Source organism: Alternaria postmessia (genome assembly GCF_024291825.1).
Source record: "Alternaria postmessia strain BMP 2775 chromosome Unknown scaffold_33, whole genome shotgun sequence".
In the NCBI taxonomy this organism is placed as follows: domain Eukaryota; kingdom Fungi; phylum Ascomycota; class Dothideomycetes; order Pleosporales; family Pleosporaceae; genus Alternaria; species Alternaria postmessia.
In genome coordinates this window covers 130,828-155,090 of record NW_026260106.1, presented here as the reverse complement: position 1 = coordinate 155,090, position 24,263 = coordinate 130,828, and the positions used below count along the sequence as shown (strand labels likewise).

Sequence of the window (24,263 nt, the reverse complement as noted above, 5' to 3'; positions counted from 1 at the left end):
ATAAAGAGATCATCTGCTGCCCATCTTTCTCTCGAAGCAGCAAAGCATCCACAGCAACTTCTTCAACCAATCTCGAGTTTCAATCTAAACTCTTGCAAGACGGGATCGACGCCAGAGAACTATCCTCATACAAACCTCGAACTACCTCTACCGCAACCAATCAGCGTCGCCTACAGCTCAAACCACCACCCATCTATCATCTATCATCTATTGAACTCAGACATCATGCCTGCTCTTCCATTCAACTCGTCCGCTTCTTCGTCACCCTCATCTTCACCTACTTTGTCGCCTACCATGACGCCTTCAATAGTTCTCCATCCCGCATCGGGTATATTTGATCAACCATACTAAAGCCTCCCATCTAATCTTTCCAGCAGGTGTTTCATCACAAAAGAAGGAGCTTCTTAAGCCAAAGGAAGACCCTGCGCAGGCGTATCGCATTCGTTATGCGCAGTACCTCGCAGCCACCTTTGGCTTCTCGATGCAGGCCGCGCTCGCCGAGGCGGATAGCCAGCTTGCGCCGCGCCGTTCGTCGAGTTCGAGTATGTCGGAAGCTGAGTCGTTACGCGCGATCTGAGCTTGAGTAAGGCTGTCGGGACTTACAAAGGGCGTTTGATGACTTTATGAACATGCATGTATAGGGTTAATAATGGGCATTGGGATGGGGTTCTTCGGCGTAGTATATATTTGGACCACACAATCAAAAGCGTCGTCTGTTCACCAATTCTATCCAATCTCGTAGCGAGAAAACCATTTTGTTTTGTGGTCATCGAAAGAAGCGATTGCATGCAATCGTGTGGCCGGTCGCAAGCCTATGCGATTACCTTAGTTCGTAAGGTTCGTGTATACCCCGCGAACCTTCTCGGTATTTTCGGATGCTGATAGTTGTAGGAGCAGAATCCGCAACTGCCACCCCCACCATTCCACCCGCCCCGCCTGGGCCAGGTATCCACGTGCAGAGCTTGTCTATCGATCGAGGCTCAATTTCAACGACATTCCATGCCTTACAGTATCTTCTACTTTGAAAAGGATCCTGCCACGCCATGGTCTCTCCGGAAATCGATCACCCGCACACTGCGCAGGCAAGCGAAGCGACACTATCCACATTCCTCGGGACAATCCTCCACGATAACACTCACTGGGCCTTCCGACGAGTCTTCGATGCGCTGCAGGTCTAGTGCACCATAACCACGCGTTGCCATCATGGCGTATTGGTTTGCGAGACGTATCATTGGCGGTGCCGCCACACCTGTAATCAGACAAGCCTTAAGTGGCATACGTGGCAAACATCAACCTGTCATATGCGGCAGCGCTGCTTACTGTCGTATCTCTACCCCGGAAACACATATCCTGGATGCTCCTGTTGCTGGCTAAAAGCATCACACGGCTCCACACAGAGCGCGCAAAACGCGGAGTCGTTGGATCCTCCACGGGGAAACTGCGAGAACCAACATGCACAGTACCGACAAGTACTCCGAAAGTACTCAACGCCAACAGCCGAGACATCTCGGCATCGCGGCACAGTGGCTCAAAGCCACACAGTCGATACTTAAAACTGGGATGAGGCGACCGGACTTCTTGGATCCGTCAGCCAAGCTTCTTATCGTTCTATCAATGAGCAGCTCAATGAGCCCAGCCTCACAGCGTCTGTCGACTATTGGTCCCGCCATAACAGCTGTGGGTACTCGTTTGTTCAACGGCATCAGCTGATTAAAGCGATTGTACATACTGGTGCAACACACGCTGTAATGTAGACGTTTGTAACCGTTAACGAGGCGTGGTGGACAAGGAGTTCCAAGCCTCTCCACGCTTGGGGGACCCACGTCGCTCGTCTAGCGTGCTAACCCCGCCTAAACCTGGTAGGACCAACTGCCTATAAGGACTCCCCCGCAAAGGCGTATTCTGTCTCTTCACCACCGACACTACCAGTGTTATCACATATACTTGAATGGGTGAAACTGTGCTACTTGCCGTCGAGGAGACTTCTCCTAACGTCGATGAACCCCCTATATGTGGTAGTAAGGATCCGCATACTGCACCCAACCAAAGGCAACTCCAGCCGAACCCTACCAATGGCGACACTTCGCCCACACTCCACGCTCCGCATACCCTCACCTCCGAGGAAGTTGCACAGAAACTACGAGTGGACATCCAGTAGGGCTCACTGCTTATGCTTATATCTTAATCCCTTGTGCTTGTGCTAACGATCGCAGCCATGGACTCCCTCACTCTGAAGCGCAATCTCGCCTCCAGCTCTATGGCCCTAACAAGGTTAAGGGAGCTGAAGGGCTTTCCATGTGGAAAATTCTGTTAAGACAGATCTCGAACAGTCTCACCTTCGTCCTCATCATTGTCATGGCCATAAGCTTTGGCATAGACGATTATATCGAAGGCGGCGTCATCACCGCAGTTATCCTCCTGAACATCGTTGTCGGTTTCTGGCAGGACTATCGAGCCGAGAAGACTATCGAATCTCTCAAAAAGCTTACCGCACCTGAGGCTACCGTCACCCGAGACGGAACGGCGGACATCAAAGTCAAGGCAGTGGACCTCGTCCCTGGTGACCTCGTACAGTTGTCCGTTGGTAGTATCGTACCCGCAGATATTCGCCTCATCGACGGTGTCAATGCTTACACCAACGAAGCTTTCCTGACAGGAGAGTCTGCACCTGTAGAGAAGACACCATGGAAGACCTTCGACGAGCTAGACCTTGCCACTGGTGACCAGACCAACCTTGCCTTTTCCGGTAGTGAGGTGACATCTGGACGTTGCCATGGTATCGTAGTCGCAACTGGCATGAACACTGAAGTCGGAAAAATCGCCACTATGCTTCGCCAAAAGAAAGACGCTGGCCCACAATCTGCCAACATCTTTGTCAGAATCTTCAAGCGTTTCACGAACGGCGGTAAGACAATTCTAGGCCTTGTTGGAACTCCACTCCAGATCACGTTGAGCAAGTTCGCTCTCCTACTCTTTGGTCTTGCCATCCTACTTGCCATCATTGTCTTCTCTGCAAGCAAATGGCAGGTTGGCGGAGAAGTCCTGATCTATGGTATCTGTGTTGCTGTAGCTGTTATTCCCGAATCCCTCATTGCAGTCCTCACCATTACGATCGCCGTTGGCGGCAAAGCCATGGCCAAAGCAAACGTCATTACTAGGGTCCAGTCGGCCATTGAGGCTGTTGGTGGTGTCACAAACATCTGCTCTGACAAGACCGGTACTCTTACCCAAGGTCGTATGGTCGCAAAGACGGCCCTAATGCATGGCGCTGGCACATTCACCATCGACGCTATTACAGACCCACACAACCCTTGTAGCGGAAACGTCGCCCTAGATGACCAGCTCCTCAACTTGGATGAGTACAGGCCGAATGCTGTTGTTACTCGCTTTCTGCGTACCATCGCTCTTTGCAACAACTCCAAGGTCATACCACCATCTGAGACCCACGTCGACTCTCCAAGCGAGAAGAAGGCTGCAGCTCTAGATCAGTCAGTCAGTGGTGACGATCGCGACACCGATGCCTCCACTATCGACACCATCTCACGACCGCCCACTGCCATCATGCAAGACATGTCTGATGGACCTTGGGTAGCGCACGGTGAGCCAACCGAAGTCGCATTGCATGTTCTCGCTTCCCGTTTCAACATGGGCAAGGAGAGACTTCTCTCCACTCTCAACATCCATCTCGCTACCGAGTTTTCTTTCGACTCCAAGGTCAAGAAGATGACTGTCGTTTACAAGGACAACCATCAGGGTTTCATGGATGTCTACACCAAGGGAGCAACAGAGTTCATGATGCCTGCACTAAACGTCTCGGACCAGGAACGCACTGAGATTCTGGAAGCCGCTGAAAGAATGGCAAACCAAGGTCTCCGCGTCCTGTGTATCGCTCATAAGAAACTACAAGCCGGCACTGATATCTCGGAACGTGATGTCATCGAGGCTAATCTCAACTATCTCGGTCTTGTCGCTATCTATGACCCACCTCGCCTGGAGACCAAAGGTGCTGTTCGCGAGTGTAAAATTGCCGGCATCACTGTTCACATGCTCACTGGTGACCATCCTGGTATGCATTATCCCCTCATGAATTGCAAGCGAGATCTATACTAACCAAGTTGCAGGTACGGCGAGAGCCATTGCTAAGGATGTGGACATCATTGATGATCGTACCCCTGCTTCAGCCGTCATGGTCGCTAAAGACTTCGACAGGATGACTGAAGACGAGGTGGACGCTATGGAGACTTTGCCTCTTGTCATTGCTAGGTGTAGTCCGACTACCAAGGTCAAGATGGTACAGGCTCTCCACAGAAGGGGTCGCTTCTGTGTCATGACTGGAGATGGTGTCAACGACTCACCTGCGCTCAAGCAGGCTAACGTCGGTATGGCTATGGGTACTGGTAGCGACGTCGCCAAAGACGCCGCTGAGATGGTTCTCACCGACGACAACTTCGCGTCTATCGTAAAGGCGGTCGAAGAAGGTCGACGTCTGTTCGATAACATCCAAAAGGTATACAAGCTTCCTGTCCCTCTTCATACTATGATCAGTCAATAACGTTCGGCAATATAGTTCTTGATGCATCTGCTCATCTCGAATATCGCTCAAGTCATCCTACTTCTTATCGGTCTCGCTTTCAAGGATCAAGACAATCACTCCGTCTTCCCGCTGTCCCCAATCGAGATTCTCTGGGTCAACCTCATTACTTCTTCCTTCCTCGCCATCGGTCTCGGTCTCGAAGAGTCACAGGAAGACAGCATGTACCGACCACCGCACGACAACAAAAAGGGTGTCTTCTCAGCCGAGTTGATCACGGACAAGTTTATCTATGGCTTCTTCATGGGAGCCCTTTGTCTCTTCTCTTTCGCCATTGTCGCATATGTCGGCCCTGACGGAGGTAACCTTGGCTCTGGATGTAACGAGGGATACAACGACACATGCGACGTGGTATTCCGTGCTCGCGCCACCACCTACGCTACCATTACCCTCCTTCTCCTTGTCACGGCCTGGGAAGTCAAACACTTCGCTCGCTCCCTCTTTAACATGTACCCTAATACTCCCTCATCAGCACCACCCGGCCTTTCCGTCTTTTCTACAGTCTGGCGCAATCGCTTCCTCTTCTTCGCTGTTATGGCCGGATTGGTCGTCGTGTTCCCCATTGTTTACATTCCTATCATCAACGAGAAGGTGTTCAAGCATGGTGCCATCACCTGGGAGTGGGGCGTTGCATTCGGTTGTGTCGTCATCTACATCAGCGCAATCGAGAGCTGGAAGGCTATCAAGCGCAGTTTTGGTATCTGGAGCGGTGCGCACCGCGTCATTAGCCGCGAGGATGCCGAGGCCCGTGCCGGACTGAACGGCGGTGTTGCTGTTCGCGAAAAGTAAGAAAGGATCGAATTTGATTGGTGGTGGATGGAACAAATTGTCACACTTTAGGATGTAGATGGAGGCGGGATAGTTTGGTCTCATGTCTCCTTGGATTGACCCATGGCCTCTCCTTACTCATGACTTACGATCACGACAACACACACTCTTTACCATAGCTTTACGATGAATACCAACTTAGTCAATCGTTGATCGTTACGTTTGTTAAATGACTTAATGGAATTCGATGAGCATCGCCGACGCACGATCGTGCCAGTGGCCTAAGCGTTCACACTTGATTTCGTCATTGCCGATCTGACGAGGCTGGTAGCTCGAGCCACACTTCAGTTGTAGATGCCATGCATTCTTTCATCATTCTTGCTTTATTCTATCCCTGTATCCATTCGCTCATCAACCACTACTCTGATGCCCTGACACAAACTGCGCTAGCCATGAACCAATGGTCATTGCACTACAAACCTCAGCCTCCGGCAGCCCCAAGCGATATATCTCTGTTCTCAGTCTTTGTTGGCCTCCAGCTGACTTCCAGCTCGCTGGGCTTCCGAGACCAGGCAGAATACCATCGAGGTCATTGTGGAAACGTGCCTCTGGCTCTGGAAGATTCAATCATATTGCGTGATCTTGTTTGATGGTTTAATCGTTCTTCTTATTGGATAGTATCCTAGTCTACTACCAGATCGCGTTCAGCAATGGTTTTGTGACTCGGCATTGGTATGTCAAGTAGCGATGAGGGAGATAAACAATCCACGTTCACCACTGAGGTTGACTTAGAGCAATGTGCTTCACGAGGTTTATTGCCACTTTATTTCCAATACGACGGTTTCGCGCTCTCTCACGACCTATTGACTACCAGCGAAATCAAACTGCATCCTCGGCATCGTCCACCTCCGATCCGCAACGACTGATCCATTTTCCGGCATGGTGTTGTTTGCGAAGGGTCCTAGGCTAGGGGGCACGTCTTCCGGCGCCCTTCCCCAGCCACTTTCCTGGGGACCTAGTGTCAACTCGAGGACACCACCTTCCAAGAAGAAGTTGTGCTGGATCCAGTTGCGCGTGTAAGATACACCATCGAGGGTAGCCGATTGGATGTAGATATTTTTATGACCTGGGTCAAAGTTGATGTTGCGGATTGTTGCTGTATTGCCCGTTTGGCCGTTCTTGATAGATATGGACTCGAAGAAAGGTGGTATGATAAAGTAAACATCTTGTCCAGCATTGGGGAAGAATCCCATCATGACGAAAGCCTCAAAAGATCCCATGGCGCCACTATCGTCATTGCCGGGTATGCCAACGACGGTATCGTTGAACAACGAGGGAATGTATTGATGGGCGCGTTCAGCCGAGAGAGCAGGACGTCCAGCGTAATGGTATAGGAAGACATTGAGGAAAGCCTGTTCATCTCCAAGATACAAGACACCGGACTCGTGCAGCCAGTTCATACGCTCAACGAAGCGCTCGCGTCCTCCTAGGGTTTGGATAAGAGTCGCCATATCTCCAGGAGCAAAGAAAGTGTATAGCCACACTGGACCTTCGTAGGTCTCGCCTCCGCTAGGATTTAGGTAGCAGCCAGTGAAGTTGAGTAGTGGGGAACAAAAGATCGGGTCTTGAGTGCCCCATGTGCCGTTCAGGTATCGAGGCTGCAGGAAACCTTCAAACCCGGTATCAGTACCATTAATAATGCTACGTTGATCGGCTTTGAACATATTGTGCCAGTTACCAGAGCGGCCGAGGTACTTCTGGTAGTCAGCTGTATTGCCGAGTTCGCGGGCGAGAAGAGCGATGACAAAGTCGTTGTAGGCGTATTCTACAGTCCGAGAGATAGAGCGAGTCTCTGTACCCACGCCTTCGACGTCGAGATTTTGGGTAGGGATGTAGCCTAACTCTTTCCAAGATACGAGACCACCACGGCCTTGATAATTAGTACTCAGATCCTACCCACGGAGAAACTGCAATCTTACCTTCAACATCCCAGTTTGGTGGCTCGACTTCTGCGTCCTTGACGACAGCCTCGTATGCTAACACCCAGTCGATACCAGCAGTAATGTTCTTCAAGTATGCATCCGCAATAACGATATCTGCATTTGAGCCTCCTTGTGTGAAACCCTTGCAGTGGCTCATGCGACAATCGGGCAGCCACCCTTCATGACGATAGATGTCGAGTAAACTTCGTATCATAAGCGTTTGACTATGTGGGTCTAGAAGTGTGATCAGAGGATGAATGGATCTAAAACTATCCCAGATGCAGTAATAGGAGTCGTAGTATGGTTCGTCAGATTTCCAGAGTGGATTTTCTCCAGTGTAATCTTGGGGGCTGATCATTGACCTGTAAACGCCGCTCCAGAAAGCGTTAAGGAAGACTTGATCGACACCGCCATCTTCGACGGTGATGACATCAAGCTTGGAACGCCATGCAGTCTCAGCAGCGGCAGCAATGTCGTCGAACCCCCATGAAGGTATCTCACGTTCAGCGTTGGAACATGCCTGCTCTTCGCTAATGAAGCTCATTCCAACCCGCGCATGGATCTGATTGTCTTGGGTAGGCTTCTCGAATTGTACCCATCCACCTGCTGGTGTGTTACTGGGTGTTTGTCGTACATCGCTGGGAGCTATCCGTAGGCTTGTTGCTCGGTTTGTCGCGCGCGTGTTGGACCATACGCCAGCTTCTTTGACTTTTGCACCATTGAAGTCCAGGCAGAAGTACGACTGATATGTGCCTAGACATAGGCGTACAAAGTTAGTAAGTGTCTCAAATTCAGTTTTTATGTGAAGATGACTTGCCGATGCCGAATGACGGCGAGAATATTCCACTTCCTGTCATGCGCCCAGTTGCAGCACCCACAGTAATATTTGCTTCGCTCCTCGTGTTCGGCAAATCCGTTAGCTCAACCAATACATGTGGTGATAGTGTTGTATTCGGAGTCGATGGTGTTTCCGGAAATGTAATGCGATACAAAGCCGTACGATTTGTAACAGTTGACTCAGTCCTGATGTTGTTGGCTAGTGTGATATCAAAGTAACCAGGTCTTGCATGAACACTTCCGGGTATGCGCTCAACGGCTCGTTCAGACTTGAAATACTGACAGCCGTTGATATCATCATTTACACACCCGGATTGGGCGAATATTGGGAAGTTACCAAGCGACGGTGAACCACCCGTTCCCGAGTCGTGCATGTGAGAAAATCCATAGATCGGTTCTGAGTCGTTAGAAGAGAACCCTCCTTGGTTCTCGCCTATCACATCTGGCCCCGCTTTGGCCATTCCTAGTACTTGTTAGCAAGTTTTGGGTTATACTACAAAAGTCTTCACCCACCAAATGGCAGTGTAGCACCAGGAAACACATGGCCTATGATGAATCAGTGATTCGTTATCTTCTCAAGAACACCTTGATCCTACCTCCATTGATTGTGCCAATGAGAGGATTAACGTAGTCATATCCGGATCGTGGTTGTGGTTGTGAAGAGTTATTCTGTGCGCCTGTAGATGTTATGAACATACACAGCAAGGACGCCGAGGCGTGCTTCACAGAAAGAATGCCCATGATTTGGGTTGAGCGCAGACTCTTCAACGAGAGAAGCCAACTCAACAGAAGTGTCAGCTACGCAACGCTCCTCATTGCGCTTCCCCGCGCAGACTATTTATCCCTTCCTTACATGACGCTTGGCAGTGACGCGATGGTCCGCGAGCATGCTACCTACCACATAAGCAATTCGGGTAGCATTTCTTAAGTCGTCTTGTACTGTCTATCATCTCCCAGCAAGGCGATAGTCTGGCTCTAAAGCGCTGGTGTTGCGGTGGTATGCAGATTACAGCCGAGTACGGATGGCTGCGGGGTAACATTGATGGTGGGTCCATGTCGTGCTATTAATGAGCCGTAACCTCCGGTCGGTACTGCTACTACTACAGGTAGCATACGGGTTGTTTCTGAGCGAAGCTGAGCCGGGTTGCTGAGCGGGACACAATTTAGCCCTGCGAGTAATTTCGGCATATTGGATGCGTAGTGGAGGTCTTGGATACAAGAATACTATGCGCTATCAGACCTCATCGTACTCACCTTTCAACTCTAGTGTAGCATCGAAACCAATCAGTGCTTAAGAGGGTGAATTGAAGACCAGAGGCAATAGTAGCAGCCGTCTTGGTGTTGCTCCTTCCGACTTGAGTCGGCAAAATAGGAAGATTAGACCGAGCCACGCTAAACTTCTTTCCGCTTCCCACGTGGAAGATGTGTACGTCATTAGGGGCCTAGAGCGAGCACCATCTTGGGCTGCCTCGAAAGTACATGCTTCACTGCGCAAATCGCTCCAGAACTGCTAACTCGGGAATATCTGCTACAAAGCTCAATCGTGAGAGGAAAGAGTACATGGTAGACAATATCCACTTCTAGAAGCATTCGTCTACTCGGCAAACGCCTGGGTTGTCTTATACTTGCTTGGATACATGGATTCGATGCTCATATCTTGCTGACCGAAAGGTTTACGACCCAGGATCCCTAGCTCTCAGCTTCACCATCAAGCTTGGTTTTTGCCATAGCACAAAAACCTTTTGATCGTCCCACCTCTTTTCTGGTTCAAGCAACTCGAGTTCGAAATGCCACACCAATCTTGCTAGAATGCTTCTTATCTCTGCCCATGCGAGATTCTGGCCGATGCAGTTCCTTGGCCCTACACTGAAGGGCTGAATGACGTGACGCTTGTCCTTTGCATACTCTTCAGCGCCGAGGAAGCGTTCTGGTGCGTACACTTTGGGATCAGTGAAATGAGACGAAGTATGGTACATGGCATATTGCGAGATACCGACTTGCGTGCCAGGTGGTAGAGCATCGCCACAGACTTCTGCACCAGCAGGTGGTACTACCCGAGGAAGCGCTGATGGTGCCGGCGGATAGATTCGGAAGGTCTCTTGGATGACAGCGTTGAGGACTTTGAGCTGACTCAAAGATGCAAAGGAGATCTCGCTTTCGGACTTGAAGGTAGCTGCGAGCTCTTGGCGGAGCTTCTCCATCCAAGCTGGGCTTTTGAGAAGGTGGTAAATTGCACCACTCAGAAGCGTTGCAGAAGTCTCGCTACCTCCAAGTATGATAGTGCCACAAGTATGCTTGAGCTCCAGATCCGTTACTTCCCCCTTGATGTTTTTGACAGCATAACTTCATCGTCGTTAGTAACCTGGGCGTCTGAAACAACCATACAACCACCTACCTGAGAATGTCTTTACGCTCAGTTTTGGATGCCAGCCTCCTTGCGGTCTTCTCTTCGGTGAAGTTGTTATGCTCGAACTCTGCTTTCGCCAATGCAGGCATCCACTTCAACAAGCGCGTAGCAGGAACCCCGATGATGGGATAGCGCTTAATGATGTGAACGATACCAGCGAATCTTAGGGCTTTGAAAAGATTGACCATCCAAGAGTGATACATTTCTTTATCTAGTGCGCCGAACGATTCGTCAAACGTCAGGTCGCCGATTATGTCAAATGTCGTAAAGTTCAACCAGCGCGTGATATCGACGGGAGTTTGAGAGTCGGCTCGTTGGCGTAGCTTCTCGATCAAGAGGTTGATGTATGAGGTGATGATACTTTCCTGGCTTCGGAGAGCTTGCTCGGAGAAGGCGTGATTAAGAGGTCGGCGGATTCGAGCATGGTCCGAATTGTTGGCAGCTAAGTGACATCAGTAAGACCCATGTGATGGAAAAGGCTCGAAACTACAGCTTATATCGGTCGGCGGACGATAATAGAATTTGGGGTCTTTGAGAAGCGGCGTAGTGGTGCCATAGCCGTACACATCTATTCGAAGTTAGCCGGACTCAGGCAAGAATTGTTCAAAGTAAAGTGTCATTACCTCGCCATGCTTCAGGTTTGACAAATGAGATTGTATTTGGGTTTATGCGGACGACATCTCCATACTGTTCGTGAAGCTTCAGACAGCTGTGCGGAACGGTCCCAGCGAGTACGTCGAAAGAGTTAGAGATCCAGAAAGCGCCACGCAACTTCGGTCCTGGGTATTTGGAGAGCGGGTGAAGGGTTATGTTGTAGACTGCTTGGAACAATGAGTAAACCAGATACTACGCAAAATGTTAGTGAAGCGCTTTCTCATTTCTTCCTACTAGCATACTTACAGCTAGTATCAAAGAGATCGAGAGTTGGACTACGGATGGTTTTGCTATGTTGTATTCCATTCTGAACTCGCTGTAGATCTGACAGACTTAAAGTCTCTGTGATTTCCAGGATGCTGCTCATATGTAGATGTGCTGACAGCGGGGCGTTCCAGCCCCTGTCACGGCACACGAAAGGATGAACAATGCCATTCGTGAGCATCCTGCAGTCAGCTGCTGTACGCCCGATGCTAACAAAGATGTGATGGTTGGCCCTACCAATTTAGATAGTCGAAGATTAATAGTGGTCGGCCAAACATCATCGGACGTATGCAGCTCTTACCTAGGTATCTTACACGCCCCGGATCTCTTTACGCTCTACGCCACGCGCTTATTTCTTAACATGCGTTCGCGCTGCTTCCTGTCATTTCGACAGGACGCAAAAAAGAAGAACAGATGTATATGAAAGTCCACAAACAAAAACAATCAAAAACATACAACAGCGGGGATTCGCTAGTGGTCACCCACCTAACTACTAATCCGCCGGTACACTGCTTGTATATGGCTGAGCGGACGGGAAGCCTAATTTTCAGTGTCCTATGGTCGTATGTGAAAGATGTGTACTTGTGGTTGTATTATATACCAAGTTTTGCTACCATCTCATAGAGTATTGTACACTACAACATTTCTATCCTATCTCCAGCTATGCCACCAATACCGGCCAGCCCTTGACATACTCGATTGGATTCCATCCCAAGAACTTATAGTTGTCTCGGTACAGCGGATCGTATGTTGTGTTGACGTAATGGTAGTACAGCACGTCGCGTCCGTGGTAGTTGGAAATTACCGCCTGTCCACCGGGGCCGTAGGTGTTACCGTGGCTGCCGTATACCATGCTTCCGCCACCTTCAGCAAGATCCTTCCCATTGCGGTCAACGAAAGGACCGCGGGGAGACTTGGAACGACCAACGAAGATAGTGTACTCAGCACCAGCTGGGGGCAGAGCAGCGGGGTTGTAGCCGCAGCACAGTCCCGCTGAGTACCAAAGGTAGTAAAAGCCTTGCTTCTTGTTGTAGTTAATATACGGGGCCTCCTCAGCGGATGCACCTCCCCAAGCAAGGGACATGTTGGCGTACGCCTGCTCCTTAGTCGGCAGCACGGGATCGTAGGTGTAGCTCAACTGACGGGCAGTAGGGATCTTGACGGATTTGAGGTCCTTGGTCAACTCGAACTGCCAGATATTGGCCCACCACGAACCGTAGGTGAGGTAGTTTTTACCTGTCTTGGCATCTTGGATGAAAGCCGCATCGATAGTGTTGGTCTTGCTCAACGGGAAGGGAGCGTCAGTGCTGTTAGAGGAGACAACCATGCCGTGGTCAGTCCAGGACCCATTTTGCAGGGTCTTCGAGGTGGCAAGCCCGATGAAGGACTCTGAGACACCGAAGTCAGAGACAGTGTAGTAGCAGTAGTAGGTGTCGCCAATCTTGTGAACATCAGGAGCCCTGCATTGTCGCGTTAGAATATGAGGTCTTGGAGCATTTCCTAGGCTGCTGTTTCTCACCAAAGACGGCTTGCCTTCGCAGGGTCGTCAATGCTGCCAGGCGGCTGCAATACTTGGCTGACAACCTCCCAATACCCTTCTAGGCTATTCTTCTTCGAAGCACGAGATGTTGTGGCCAAGCCGTGAGAGGAGAAAGAGTAGTAGTGGCCATCCGGTCCAAGCACAACACTCGGGTCGTGAATGTGGACACCACCAAGTGTACCGTTCAAGTCCTCACCGGTGATCTTGCGAGGCGCGGGCCAGTAGTCCCTGGAGTATGGGTCCTTGACAAATTTGGCCGGGTCATAAGATGCCGAAGGAGCGCCGAAGGCCGGGGTGAAGAGAGAAGAGAGGCCTAGGGCGAGAGCCGTAAGACTGGTCTTGGTGGACGACATGACGGGATTTGTTGCGGAGACAAACCTCGCTGATCGTTGGAAGACTACCTAGGTATCTATTCTTATATAGCAGACTGCCGTGCGTCAATGCAGGGCCAAGAGCCCACGATGCGGATCTGGATCTCGCGCCTGGGCAGATGTTGTGTGCCATGTGCATGCGAACGCCATCGTACTGCCTTTACAGTAAGTCCCTTGGCATGAGCCACGATCCGTCCGGCCGGGTAGTCCAAGCTAGGTAGCGTTTCCCTGGAATGGTAAGAGCAAAGAACAATTCTCCGCACTTAACGTTCTAAAGGTGGAGATAGAGCCTTGGGGTAGAGGAATTCACGGGACGTGGGGGAATTTGTTCGCACGAATCAACGACTAGCAAAGCCGGCTAGTAGACCTCGGGAGTCAGGAACAGGCGACCTCACCCCATCACTAGACCTTGACATTGAAGAAGCGAGGACGATCGAATGGCAACAGTTTGCCTGGCGGTAGCTTGATGATTAGCTAGGAGAGGCGTCGCATGACTGCTAGGAGAGGTTGTATGGTTGTTAAGTCCCGAGGTCTACCTTTTCCAGTTAGCATGAGTACGTTATCAGCACGGCCACTCTGCTTGGCGTATACAGCACCTCGGAGTTTGGCCGACGGTGAAGAAAAATCGACTTTCGGGGCCTTTCGATCGCGTGGGAAGGACCAGAGTTCTTATCCATTCAACAACCTAGCATGACCGCTTATAACCAAGGTCTACGTTGAACCTGGATCTGTAATCTCCCCACCTTCTTCCTCAAGTAGTATCTTCTACGCTTATCTGACGCACTATAGCTCTTCATCAGCACACTGAAACTCTTATAATATAAAGGTAGTTCCTGACTTCGAAGGTCTGCACCCTCTATTAACAGCTCCCTCTCGCATTCCTCGGTCTCCGCCACGAGTCCATTGCACCTCATCCTACCATCTCAAACACAACCTCAGCATCTGCATAAATTGAAGGCCTCGGAACGTCATGTGAGAACGAGAATCTGTGGGGTACATGGATAATCGTGATTATGCGACTACGCGAAACACTTCTGACACGCTACGACCACAATGACAACAGGGTAGTATTTGCGAACCACGAAACGTGAGCCAATAGGAGAGACAAGTCTGAATGATTTCCCGGGGGCCTGTGAGCCCAAGTAGTCGGAAATGTGTGATTGGTGAGTCGTGTTGTTATGCGGTCCCTAGGTCCAGTATATTACTGGAAACGGCGGCTAGGTATGAGTGGTATAGACATGAGAGATCTGACTGTCGTGCTTGAGGGCAGTTTCCATCCTTCTTTTCCCTTTACTTTTTACTCGACATTAGCATGATATCAGCACTCCGTGTACAATCTACGATTGGCAATATGGAACTGCGAGTAAGACAGCTGATGCCCGGTCCCGAGCGCAATGACACCCAGGCGCCTCTTCTCCTTGGCGTATGCGGTAGTCTGACGCTACTTGCTGTTCTGCTACTTTCCGCAAGACTCTGGTCGAGAGTGCGCCCACTATGGAACCTGCATCTGGAGGATTGGACGGCCGTCGCAGCAACAGTAAGCCAGACTCCATTGCTTACCAACGCACATCTGATCTCGAACGCGCACAGGTCCTTGCGATAGCAAAATACATCATCGTTTGCCTAGCATGCGCTAACGGCTTCGGTCAGCGCACGAAGTACGTTTCGGCAGCCTCGCGGCTCGCCGCCATGCGACTCATCTTCCTCTGTCAAGCCCTCTGGAACGTGTCGATTTGTCTTGTCAAAATTTCAGTCGCCCTCCTCTTGCTTCGCATCAAGCAAACACACGCATGGCGTATCTTCCTCTACAGCATGATGGTACTACTCATCCTCACAGCCATAACATCGACGCTATTCCAGTTCCTGCAATGCCAACCATTCAGCGTATACTGGGATTCTAGCGTCTTTCTCAAAGGAGGTGTATCATGTGTACCTCAGGAGCTCATCACAGGGAATATCATCGCTGCGAGTACCGTGCACGTTTCAACAGACCTGATATTTTCCTTCATACCGATAACTTTCATCCGAAAGTTGCATCGACCGCGTGGCGAAAAGATTTTTCTAGGCGTACTGATGGGTCTCGGACTGTTCGCTTCGTCGTTCGCCATCTTGCGTACTGCAGGCGCAAACATGATCTATACATCTCATGATGTCTTTCGCACAACTGTTATGCCTACGATGTGGTCGATGTTGGAGCTCGAACTTGCGTTGATAGCGGCTACTATTCCGACGCTCAAGAGTTTCGTACAGAAAAGCCTCATGAAGCTTGGACGCTTCTTCTACGATGAGAAAACGGAGACACAAGTGCGAAACCGGCTTGTGGAGCTGGGGTTCCTTAACGAGAACAGTGATGAGTTTGTGGGACTGGGACGGAAGCTGTCGAAACCAGACATTGGCGACGATATGACCCTGGCAAGTGTGCGAACGTCGCGAAAGAGGAAGGATGAGTACGCGATGACGGTTGAGGAGCTTGCAGCATCAGAAAGTGAAGGTCATGGGATTACACGAGACTTGCGGGCGTTTGGGCCTTGAAGGCAGTCGGAAACTGTAATATTAAAACTAAGTAGCCACGATTTATGAAATGCAAGGGTATCTCTTACTCAGACACAGGACAGCGGCCCCCTGTCATTCCTTCTTCAATACATCAATAATCCACTGGGTAGCGTCTTTTGCTTCTGTTAACCCGTATGGCATAGTAAGGACGAAGCAGTGCATCTGCTTCTCCCAATGAACCCACTCGCCAACGACGCCTGCTTCAGCGCACTTATTGCGGAAGATGACGCCGTCAGGACTGAGCACATCGCACCCAGCAGTTATACCGTGTACCTTGATGCCCTTCTTCGCAAGTAGTGAAACATCAGCGTTGATTGGTGAGATCCGGCGATCGGCGGGATCCCAGTCGCCTTGCCATGCTCTTGCTGTCAGCCTGATTATTTTGGGTGTGAGCAGAGGGTCTCGAGGTGCGACTTTATCGATATCGGGATTGGCGCGCGTAAGATCGGTCGACGGGCACACATTCATAATGGCGACAGGGTGTGGTCTTTGCTTGATCTCTACGCCTTCTTGTTCGCTGTCCTGGCGGAGAGCTTCTAGTACAAGACATAACGCAATATTCGCACCCGACGAATCGCCTGCTAGTATGACCTTCTCTCCTGCCTCTTCTGCCTCTGCCATCAAAGCGCGATACATGTTTTGGCAAACAGGAAAAGACTTTGGCGCTGGATCGTTCGGGGCAAGCGGCGTGGAGACAATTGATATGGAAGTATCGGACATGTCTTTGGCTAGCTTTGCACATATCTTGTAGTGTTGAGGCGAAGGCGGTTCTTGCCAACTACCGCCAGCGAAGTAGTATATACGTTTCTTCGATCTCTTCTCTGCTTGATTCGGTGGTATCACATCGTATATGTGTACATCGCTGACGGTTCGTTCGTGGAGGGTGCATTGGGAGAGGTTCGATTTGCTCGGGTTCAGTTTGATAGAGCCGTCTTCGTGGTTTGCTTGACGGTTGCTGATGCGAACTCGCATTAGTCGTACCAGCGATTGCACCACCGACATGAGAAAGGTACGCTCATCGCGGTGTGTGAGCTGTATCGAGGAGCTGGTCTTAGCGGTTGTGCCGGACATTTTGTCGTCTGTCATGGTGCAGATGTCGAAAATTATTGTAGTAGACACTGAGGCCGAGGAAGCTCCGTTACAGGGAAGAATGAAGGAACTCCAAATGCAAGGGAAAAAGGGCGCTTGTATGGATCCATCTTGGGGCGAAAACAAAGAGGAGTACGCATCGTCGATTACGGGGCCTTATGCACGCCCACGCGCGCTGAACGGCTCGTTATTTACTAGAGGACGGGATCCATGACGTCATGGCGCTGTTTCTAGGCCTCATACAGGAGACCCTGACTAGAAGGGGGAAGTTATCAACTCTTCCCGGAGTGGGTCGATCTGGAGGTGATAGTTCGGAGGTCGTGAGCATCACGCGTGAAATACGGGACGCGTCGCGGGTCCAGTGTCGGCTTGCAAAAAAGCACTTGGGATGACGTAGCGTGCATAACTGTGCCGATTCTCCCATGCCAAGCCCTGGATCTCTTGGGCGACAGCAACCAAACTTTCTGACGTTCTATCCGTATTCTGGCCATCTTGGATACTTTGTCAGCTACTAGCAAGTCGTGATCCGAGTCAATGGATCAGTAGACAGCCTTGAGAGGAATGGACCGCACTGTAGGTGCTGCAAATCCCATCTGATAGGAAGCGGCATGAAAGAGTTATTTCTGCGCCTTGTTCTCGCCTGATATGCGGCGCTGATCCATTTCATTTGTGGCTGAATGCCATCTTCCGACTTCCGGTATCCTTGTTCGCCGCGCATGCATGCATAGTAAACACCTGGGCGGAAGTCTTGGTCCAACCGCTGAGTGGCTGTGCAGTAGGCGGAAATTGTGCCTAGGAGTAGGTTCCGCTCCGCCAACTGTTACAAGTCGTGTCCGCCGGAGCCAACTCCGTCTTGGGTGCTCTTGTTTTCTTAGCATTCCATTGTTGAGCCCTTCTTATTGGCGACACTTTATCGGGATGCCTTGGCCTACGTGGGTCGACCACCAACAAACAAATGAGCTGATCAGGGAACTGGATCAGGAAAATCTTAAAGATGAACGTTGCCGTTGAGCCACATGTGGCAGCTGATCCATCACCTACTTCCGCAAGCCGATCATATCCATTCCTGGAACTACCAGCACGTCGATGGCTTCACAACAGTTCCTTACCGACGAAGAAATTAAGAAGTTTATTGACGACCTCGATCACGACAAAGATGGCAATGTCGACTACTGGGAGTTAGAACGCAAGCTGGACCAAGTACATAAAGAGATAGCACCCAAAGCGCAGCCACACAACCTACACCATGGATCTCGGGGCGACGAAGCTCGACATGAGTTTCTCAGAAATGTCATTGGAACGCGGGAGGACCACATCAACCGAGAAACCTTTGCGAAAACAGTGAAGGCGTGGGAGATACCATCCTTGGAGCAAGATCGGAAGGAAGCAAAAGATGAAGACGACTATCTGAAGCAGGTGTCCCTGTACCGACGAGCGCGAGCGTATTGGGCCGTTAAAGGGCCTGAGATCATGTTTCTCGCACTGGTTCTACTTTTGATGATCGGCTTTGGCGTCTGGCAATTTGTCAAATACCTGACCTTTGACCAGTATACGCCTGCGTTCGGATGGGGAGCAGTCTTGTCCAAGACGTGCGCTGGCGTGCTCTATCCGACCTTCTTCTTCCTCATTCTGTCCATGTCAAGATGGCTCTCGACATTTCTTCGGCGCTTCTACTTCATCTCGCGGTTCATCAATTGGGATTTGTCCCAGAGTTTCCATATCAAGATGTCTATTGTCGCATTGGTCTTTGCTACACTTCATGCTATTGGTCACCTCAGCGGCTCTTTTGTCTTTGGCAGTATGGCTAGTCGACAGGGTGCAGTTGCCAATGTCATTGGACAGGACGCAGTGCCGCGCTCATATACTGATTACCTTCGGTCATTACCTGGATGGACTGGTCTCACATCACTCGGCTTGTTCTATCTCCTCGCACTCATGAGCATGCCTCAAATACGAAAGTGGAGCTACGAAGTCTTCCAACTGGCTCATCTGCTCATGTTCCCCATCATCGGCTTCATGATGGCGCATGGAACTGCACACCTTCTGCAATGGCCCATGTTCGGCTACTGGCTCGCCTTTCCAACGCTCATGGTGCTTTTTGAACGGATCTGGCGCTTGGTCCTGAGCTTCCGTCCTATCCTTGCAGATCTCGAGCTGTTGGATGATGAGACTGTCGCAATCACAGCGCAGGTACCCAAGACCCGTCCCTGGGACTACAAAGCTGGCCAGTACGTCTTTGTGCAGGTTCCGCAACTATCCCGATTCCAGTGGCATCCCTTCACTGTTTCCACATGCATCAACAATACCATGCAGGTTCACATCAAGGCTGATGGCGACTGGACAAACTCGCTTCGTGATCTAGCGAAGGAAGGAGGTCGATCCACGATCAAGATCGGTCTTGACGGACCATTTGGCGCACCTGCTCAGCGATTCTACGACTTCGAATACAGCATGGTCTTTGGGTATGTTGAACTGCTTGCTTTGCGACAATGCGAATTATTAACACATGATAGTGCTGGTATTGGCATAACGCCTTTCTCCGGTGTGCTTACGGACCTCCAGCATCACGAGCTTGAGCGTGTCAAGTCTAGAGATGACTCCCCGGAATCATCCGACGAAACCCCCAGGGAGCCTTCCCCGTACTCGAACCACCGCCGAGTCGACTTACATTGGATGGTGCGCGACAAGAACAATCTCCTGTGGTTCTCTGATCTACTGAATGAGGTCTTCCGCCACAGGACGGACAGCCCGGATCTCGACATCCGTATCAACACCTACGTGACCCAGAAACGCAAGCAAATATCGCAACACGTCTTCCGTTGGCTACTCGAGAAACATCGAACAGATGATCATCCACAGTCACCGATCACTGGTCTTGTCAATCCGACACATTTCGGACGTCCGGATATTCGGGGTATCATGGAGGCACATTACGACGATATGAGCAAAGTTTTGGCCGATCGACTGAATGAGAAAGACGGCAACAAAGACGATGAGATCAAAATCGGTGTCTTCTTCTGCGGACCGCCTGTCATCGGTCAACAGATTGCCGATCAGTGTAGCGTGTTGACTGCAAGGGCAAGGAACGAGGACAGAAAGCTTGAGTACCGGTTTATGATTGAGGTGTTTGGTTAGCGACAAACGATGCTTAGCTTAATTGTAATGAATTCTTTGATATCCGACTCAAATACTCCAAGCTAGCGAGATGTGGATTATACGTGCTGCATGATGAGTTTGAAGGATTTCAAAAAGGTTGTCAAGATGGATTCATCGCAAGTACTTCATGGTAGAAGTGGAGCACGTGCCTTGGCGCTAGACCCGCGTTACCAAACGCCGACGTGTCGGAACCGTCATTGACCGCCCGGAACGCTTTCACCTAACCACCCACGACTCTTTCTTTCTTAATATCGGCACCTCGGCCACAGCGCATCACGTTGTTCACTTACTATAGCACGGTTCCTTGCTTCGCGACGCAAAAGGCTAAGCTTCACAACCCAGACCCAATACACCAAAAGCCCCGCCCCCCGCGCCCAGAGCACTGCTGCCACCTTCCGCGCATACCCACTTCCGATTCACACCATGGCTTCATCGGCTTCAAAGCGCCTCTTCAAGGAGTACCGCATGCTCTCCAACGACCCGCCAGAGGGCATCACTGCCGGCCCGGTCAGCGAAGACGACATGTTCATCTGGGAAGCGCTGATCCAAGGCCCGGAAGGCACACCCTTTGAAGGCGGCGTCTTCCCCGCAGAATTACGGTTCCCGAAAGACTACCCACTCGCGCCACCAAAGATGAAGTTTGTAACCGAGATGTGGCATCCAAATGGTATGTTTGATCACCTAGGACATGCTTCCCTATGCTCGCTCACCTACGTGCGCAAGAAGCATGAATTAGTGAGAATCCGAGCTAATGTTAAGAACAGTATACCCCAACGGCGAAGTTTGTATATCGATCCTTCACGCGCCCGGCGAAGACCCCATGCACTACGAACAAGCCTCCGAGCGGTGGTCACCCATACAAAGCGTCGAGAAGATCTTGATCAGCGTCATGAGCATGTTGGCAGAGCCGAACGATGAGAGCCCAGCGAACGTGGACGCGGCGCGAATGTGGAGGGAGAAGAGGGAGGAGTACGAGAAGATTGTGCGGACGAATGTCAGGAAGAGTCTGGGGCTGTAGGAAGCCTGAGACAGGGCATGTATGAGAGGGGACGGATGAGGATAGAGAGGAGTTATGAATCACGAATGCATTAGCGTAACGGGAGTTTCTTGGTGGTGCTTGGTATAAAGCTTCTCCATATATGGAAATATGATATGAGCATCTCCATAACTGCCTTGAAGACAACAGTGGTCAACTGGATCCGCTGCTACGAGGTTGAACTTGTTTATTCATGACATTCGTAAAGTCGTGCTGTGCTACCAATATGTGAGCTAAAAATGTATATCAATCTGCCACATCCGCTGTGGATATAACCAGCCATCATCCTCAGACAACCTCTAGTCCAGAAGCTTCACCATATCCGTTGTACGCCACGCCCCGGAAGTTCCACTTTGGACATTTCTCCTGCATATTACCACTTTTGTCCGTTGCGCGACTGTAGATCGCGACATCTTTGCCCTTCTCGACTTTGACCTTCAACTTCCATAGCGCCCACGCCCACTTGAGTTCAACATCCTTGGCATCTTCACCCTCATAGTTTTTAATCAGTTCTGCCTCTGTCCACGACTTTCCTCCGTCGACACTGACTTCAACTTTTACGATGGGTCCATCTGCACCACTAGGCAGGGCGTATCCCTTGACTTCAATCATCCCATCTGCATCCTGATGTACAGTGGTACCTGACTTCGGAACTCCGATGACGCTGTTGACGGGCATGTCATGCAGCGCGCCAACTTTGTCCCAGTACTCCTCTGCCTTCTCTTTGGAATCAGCTTCCGGAGGTAGAATCTTGTAGTCATGTTGCTGGTAGTGGCTTTGGCTCTCGCTTAGCTGGACTGAGATAGAGTCAAGCCACTTTACGCTCCTCGCTCCAGCGATACCTGGTGTGACGACACGGACTGGAGCTCCATGATTAGGTGGAAGAGGCTTGTCGTTCATCTTCAGCGCGAGCAGAATCGAGCTTTCGCGATTCATAGCTCGTGACAGTGGAATACTGGCACCGTAGAAGTCATCTTCTTGCGTAACCGTCTGGTAGCACGAGAATGCTACATGCGCTTCCTTCAGCTTATCATCCTCGACCTTGACACCAGCTTTTTCCAGAACATCCTTGAGCAGAGGGCCAGTCCATTTGCAGTTCATGACAGCACCATCGAACCAGTCGATGCCGGACACCTCCTTCAACTTTGTACGCATGGTATGACGCCGATTGCCGGCGCATTGTAATGCGCATATCACGGTATGTTGTGGAAGTGCTTGAAGGTCTGAAATGGAAAGCGAGAGTTCATTGTTGACGAGGCCGGTAATGGAGACTTTGTGTGTGCTGGCATCGATGTGGGGAATGGGGCCGTGGTTGCGGTCGTAGCCGTCTTTGGTAATGAAACTGTACCCAGAATTAGTATCGTCATGGCTGTGATACTACCAATAGTATCCAGTGAATATCATAGTTCTCCCAAAAGAAAGAAGACTGAGCTCCGTTCCAGCGCAAATGGACACCACGCATGGAATGACTCGCGCTCAACTAACGCCTTTCATCGCTGTCTCCACACAACATGCTTGTCTTTCCATACTGAGACACTACACACATACCTTTGGACTAACTTCTCAAGCTCTGGCTCGCGATTAAGCGGCTCCTCGACCGAGTACTCAAGCTACGACCAACTTGTCAGCCCTGTCATGCCAAAACCAGCCAATCGTGAAGACATAGTCTACCGCATTAGGAAGTCGATGCAAAAAATCTGGGGGCGTACCTGAACCATAGTGGTCGAACGTAGTTTGGCGGCGCACGTGAAATTGCGTGATTGAAAGCTAGGACGGAGGAAAAGTGGCGGGGGACACAGGTATAAGCGACACAAGCGGGGGCGGGGTAAGAGCGAAGTAGGCCCGACGAGGTTGTTTGCTGAGCCACACGTGGTGTATGGTTTGGGCAGGTGCGAGGGGGGAAGCCGGGTAGATGCGGCTTTTTGCTATGCATCTGCAAAGGAGGAGGGCAGTTCAAGCAATGAGGATAGAATGTGTGAGCACGCTGTTTACTTTGCGGCATGACGTTTGCTAGTCGATATATTACGACATTTCCTCGGAGGGCTTGGATCGAGCTCCTCATAGCTTCTACTATCACGGGCTCATTGCAAAGTGCGTCATTCGCTAGTGGGTATGAATGTATCATCGGGTCACGATACCGCAGTATCCTTGAGATCTAGTCCATCACTTCATGAACCGACACCGTTGAAATCTCGCTACAGTGGCAGTCTTAGACATCGATTATCATCTCTTTAGATAATGAAAGTATTGGGAGTACCTAGGTAGTGTTTTCATGGTGCTCCTGTGAAACATGCACTTCAGGAAGAACCTCTAATACAGTTCGATGCTTCGAAAAGGTGTTTCGACATTTTCTAAAATGTTGTCATCCTCCAAAGTCATATTTGGTAATGGGCCTATATCTGAGTACCATGATTACCTATGGCAACGTCGAGCTCGCTTTCTCGGGAGAGATCACGAAGTCCACATCAATCCTTGGCAGGCTCTTCTTCATCCTTAGTATTGGGCAATCAAAACACATCAGGATACCAAGGATCTTCAAAGACATATATGTTCTCTGGTAACTGAGTCAAAGACTCAGATCGCAAGTCCGCCCATTCTTTTCTTCGCTGCGTCTTCGCCTTGCAGTCGCCATCTCGCTTGCTTCTTGATTGAGATCTGGAAAGTTGTGAAACGGCATGGTGACATCCGGCGACGACGTACCACTAGGGTCGAGTTACAAAGCGGGTTGCACCAAGATGTATAGAAGAACCGACCGCATGAAGTGGATGTGCCTCAAAAGTTTTACGATGGTTGAATACGAATCTTATTATTGAATTAGGAAGCTTGCCTTACCTACGTAGATGCTTCTTCACAATGACAAACCTCACTTCTCTGATGTTCCGTGCCACTCAAGAACATGACTGTTCAATTGAGCAAATAAGCAAGGTCAAATGATTCAAGAAATACGGACTCCTTTTCAATACGCTAACTCTATGGATGAAGCAATGCGGACTCGGCACAACATAACCATCCGCC

At 50.4% G+C, this 24,263-nt stretch overlaps 10 protein-coding genes across 10 annotated transcripts; 6 read left to right on the top strand and 4 right to left on the bottom strand.

Moving 5' to 3' along the window:
• Nucleotides 1-225: 225 nt before the first annotated feature.
• J4E82_005967 (uncharacterized protein) lies at nt 226-577 on the top strand (the record flags this gene model as incomplete). The annotated part of the gene is made up of 2 exons (XM_051732227.1): nt 226-328; nt 378-577. The coding sequence occupies 2 exons, from the start codon at nt 226-228 to the stop codon at nt 575-577; spliced, it is 303 nt and encodes a 100-aa protein (XP_051588018.1).
• A 209-nt stretch (nt 578-786) lies between these two features.
• J4E82_005966 (uncharacterized protein) lies at nt 787-1,188 on the top strand (the record flags this gene model as incomplete). The annotated part of the gene is made up of 2 exons (XM_051732226.1): nt 787-837; nt 892-1,188. 2 exons carry the CDS (start codon nt 787-789, stop codon nt 1,186-1,188), a joined length of 348 nt encoding a protein of 115 aa, XP_051588017.1.
• Nucleotides 1,189-1,948: 760 nt separating this feature from the next.
• J4E82_005965 (uncharacterized protein) lies at nt 1,949-5,380 on the top strand (the record flags this gene model as incomplete). Its single annotated transcript, XM_051732225.1, has 4 exons — nt 1,949-2,154; nt 2,214-4,066; nt 4,122-4,507; nt 4,568-5,380. The coding sequence occupies 4 exons, from the start codon at nt 1,949-1,951 to the stop codon at nt 5,378-5,380; spliced, it is 3,258 nt and encodes a 1,085-aa protein (XP_051588016.1).
• Nucleotides 5,381-6,219: 839 nt separating this feature from the next.
• J4E82_005964 (uncharacterized protein) lies at nt 6,220-11,051 on the bottom strand (the record flags this gene model as incomplete). The annotated part of the gene is made up of 8 exons (XM_051732224.1): nt 6,220-7,289; nt 7,339-8,094; nt 8,342-8,641; nt 8,692-8,724; nt 8,775-8,847; nt 10,044-10,521; nt 10,574-11,027; nt 11,048-11,051. 8 exons carry the CDS (start codon nt 11,049-11,051, stop codon nt 6,220-6,222), a joined length of 3,168 nt encoding a protein of 1,055 aa, XP_051588015.1.
• Nucleotides 11,052-12,164: 1,113 nt separating this feature from the next.
• J4E82_005963 (uncharacterized protein) lies at nt 12,165-13,396 on the bottom strand (the record flags this gene model as incomplete). Its single annotated transcript, XM_051732223.1, has 2 exons — nt 12,165-12,963; nt 13,023-13,396. The coding sequence occupies 2 exons, from the start codon at nt 13,394-13,396 to the stop codon at nt 12,165-12,167; spliced, it is 1,173 nt and encodes a 390-aa protein (XP_051588014.1).
• Nucleotides 13,397-14,908: 1,512 nt separating this feature from the next.
• J4E82_005962 (uncharacterized protein) lies at nt 14,909-15,946 on the top strand (the record flags this gene model as incomplete). Its single annotated transcript, XM_051732222.1, has 1 exon — nt 14,909-15,946. One exon carries the CDS (start codon nt 14,909-14,911, stop codon nt 15,944-15,946), a length of 1,038 nt encoding a protein of 345 aa, XP_051588013.1.
• Nucleotides 15,947-16,039: 93 nt separating this feature from the next.
• On the bottom strand, nt 16,040-17,053 carry J4E82_005961 (uncharacterized protein; the record flags this gene model as incomplete). The annotated part of the gene is made up of 1 exon (XM_051732221.1): nt 16,040-17,053. The coding sequence occupies one exon, from the start codon at nt 17,051-17,053 to the stop codon at nt 16,040-16,042; it is 1,014 nt and encodes a 337-aa protein (XP_051588012.1).
• Nucleotides 17,054-18,142: 1,089 nt separating this feature from the next.
• Nucleotides 18,143-20,191, top strand: J4E82_005960 (uncharacterized protein; the record flags this gene model as incomplete). Its single annotated transcript, XM_051732220.1, has 2 exons — nt 18,143-19,518; nt 19,570-20,191. 2 exons carry the CDS (start codon nt 18,143-18,145, stop codon nt 20,189-20,191), a joined length of 1,998 nt encoding a protein of 665 aa, XP_051588011.1.
• A 444-nt stretch (nt 20,192-20,635) lies between these two features.
• On the top strand, nt 20,636-21,230 carry UBC7 (Ubiquitin-conjugating enzyme E2 7; the record flags this gene model as incomplete). The annotated part of the gene is made up of 2 exons (XM_051732219.1): nt 20,636-20,879; nt 20,977-21,230. The coding sequence occupies 2 exons, from the start codon at nt 20,636-20,638 to the stop codon at nt 21,228-21,230; spliced, it is 498 nt and encodes a 165-aa protein (XP_051588010.1).
• A 306-nt stretch (nt 21,231-21,536) lies between these two features.
• J4E82_005958 (uncharacterized protein) lies at nt 21,537-22,966 on the bottom strand (the record flags this gene model as incomplete). Its single annotated transcript, XM_051732218.1, has 3 exons — nt 21,537-22,625; nt 22,793-22,858; nt 22,958-22,966. 3 exons carry the CDS (start codon nt 22,964-22,966, stop codon nt 21,537-21,539), a joined length of 1,164 nt encoding a protein of 387 aa, XP_051588009.1.
• Nucleotides 22,967-24,263: the final 1,297 nt, after the last annotated feature.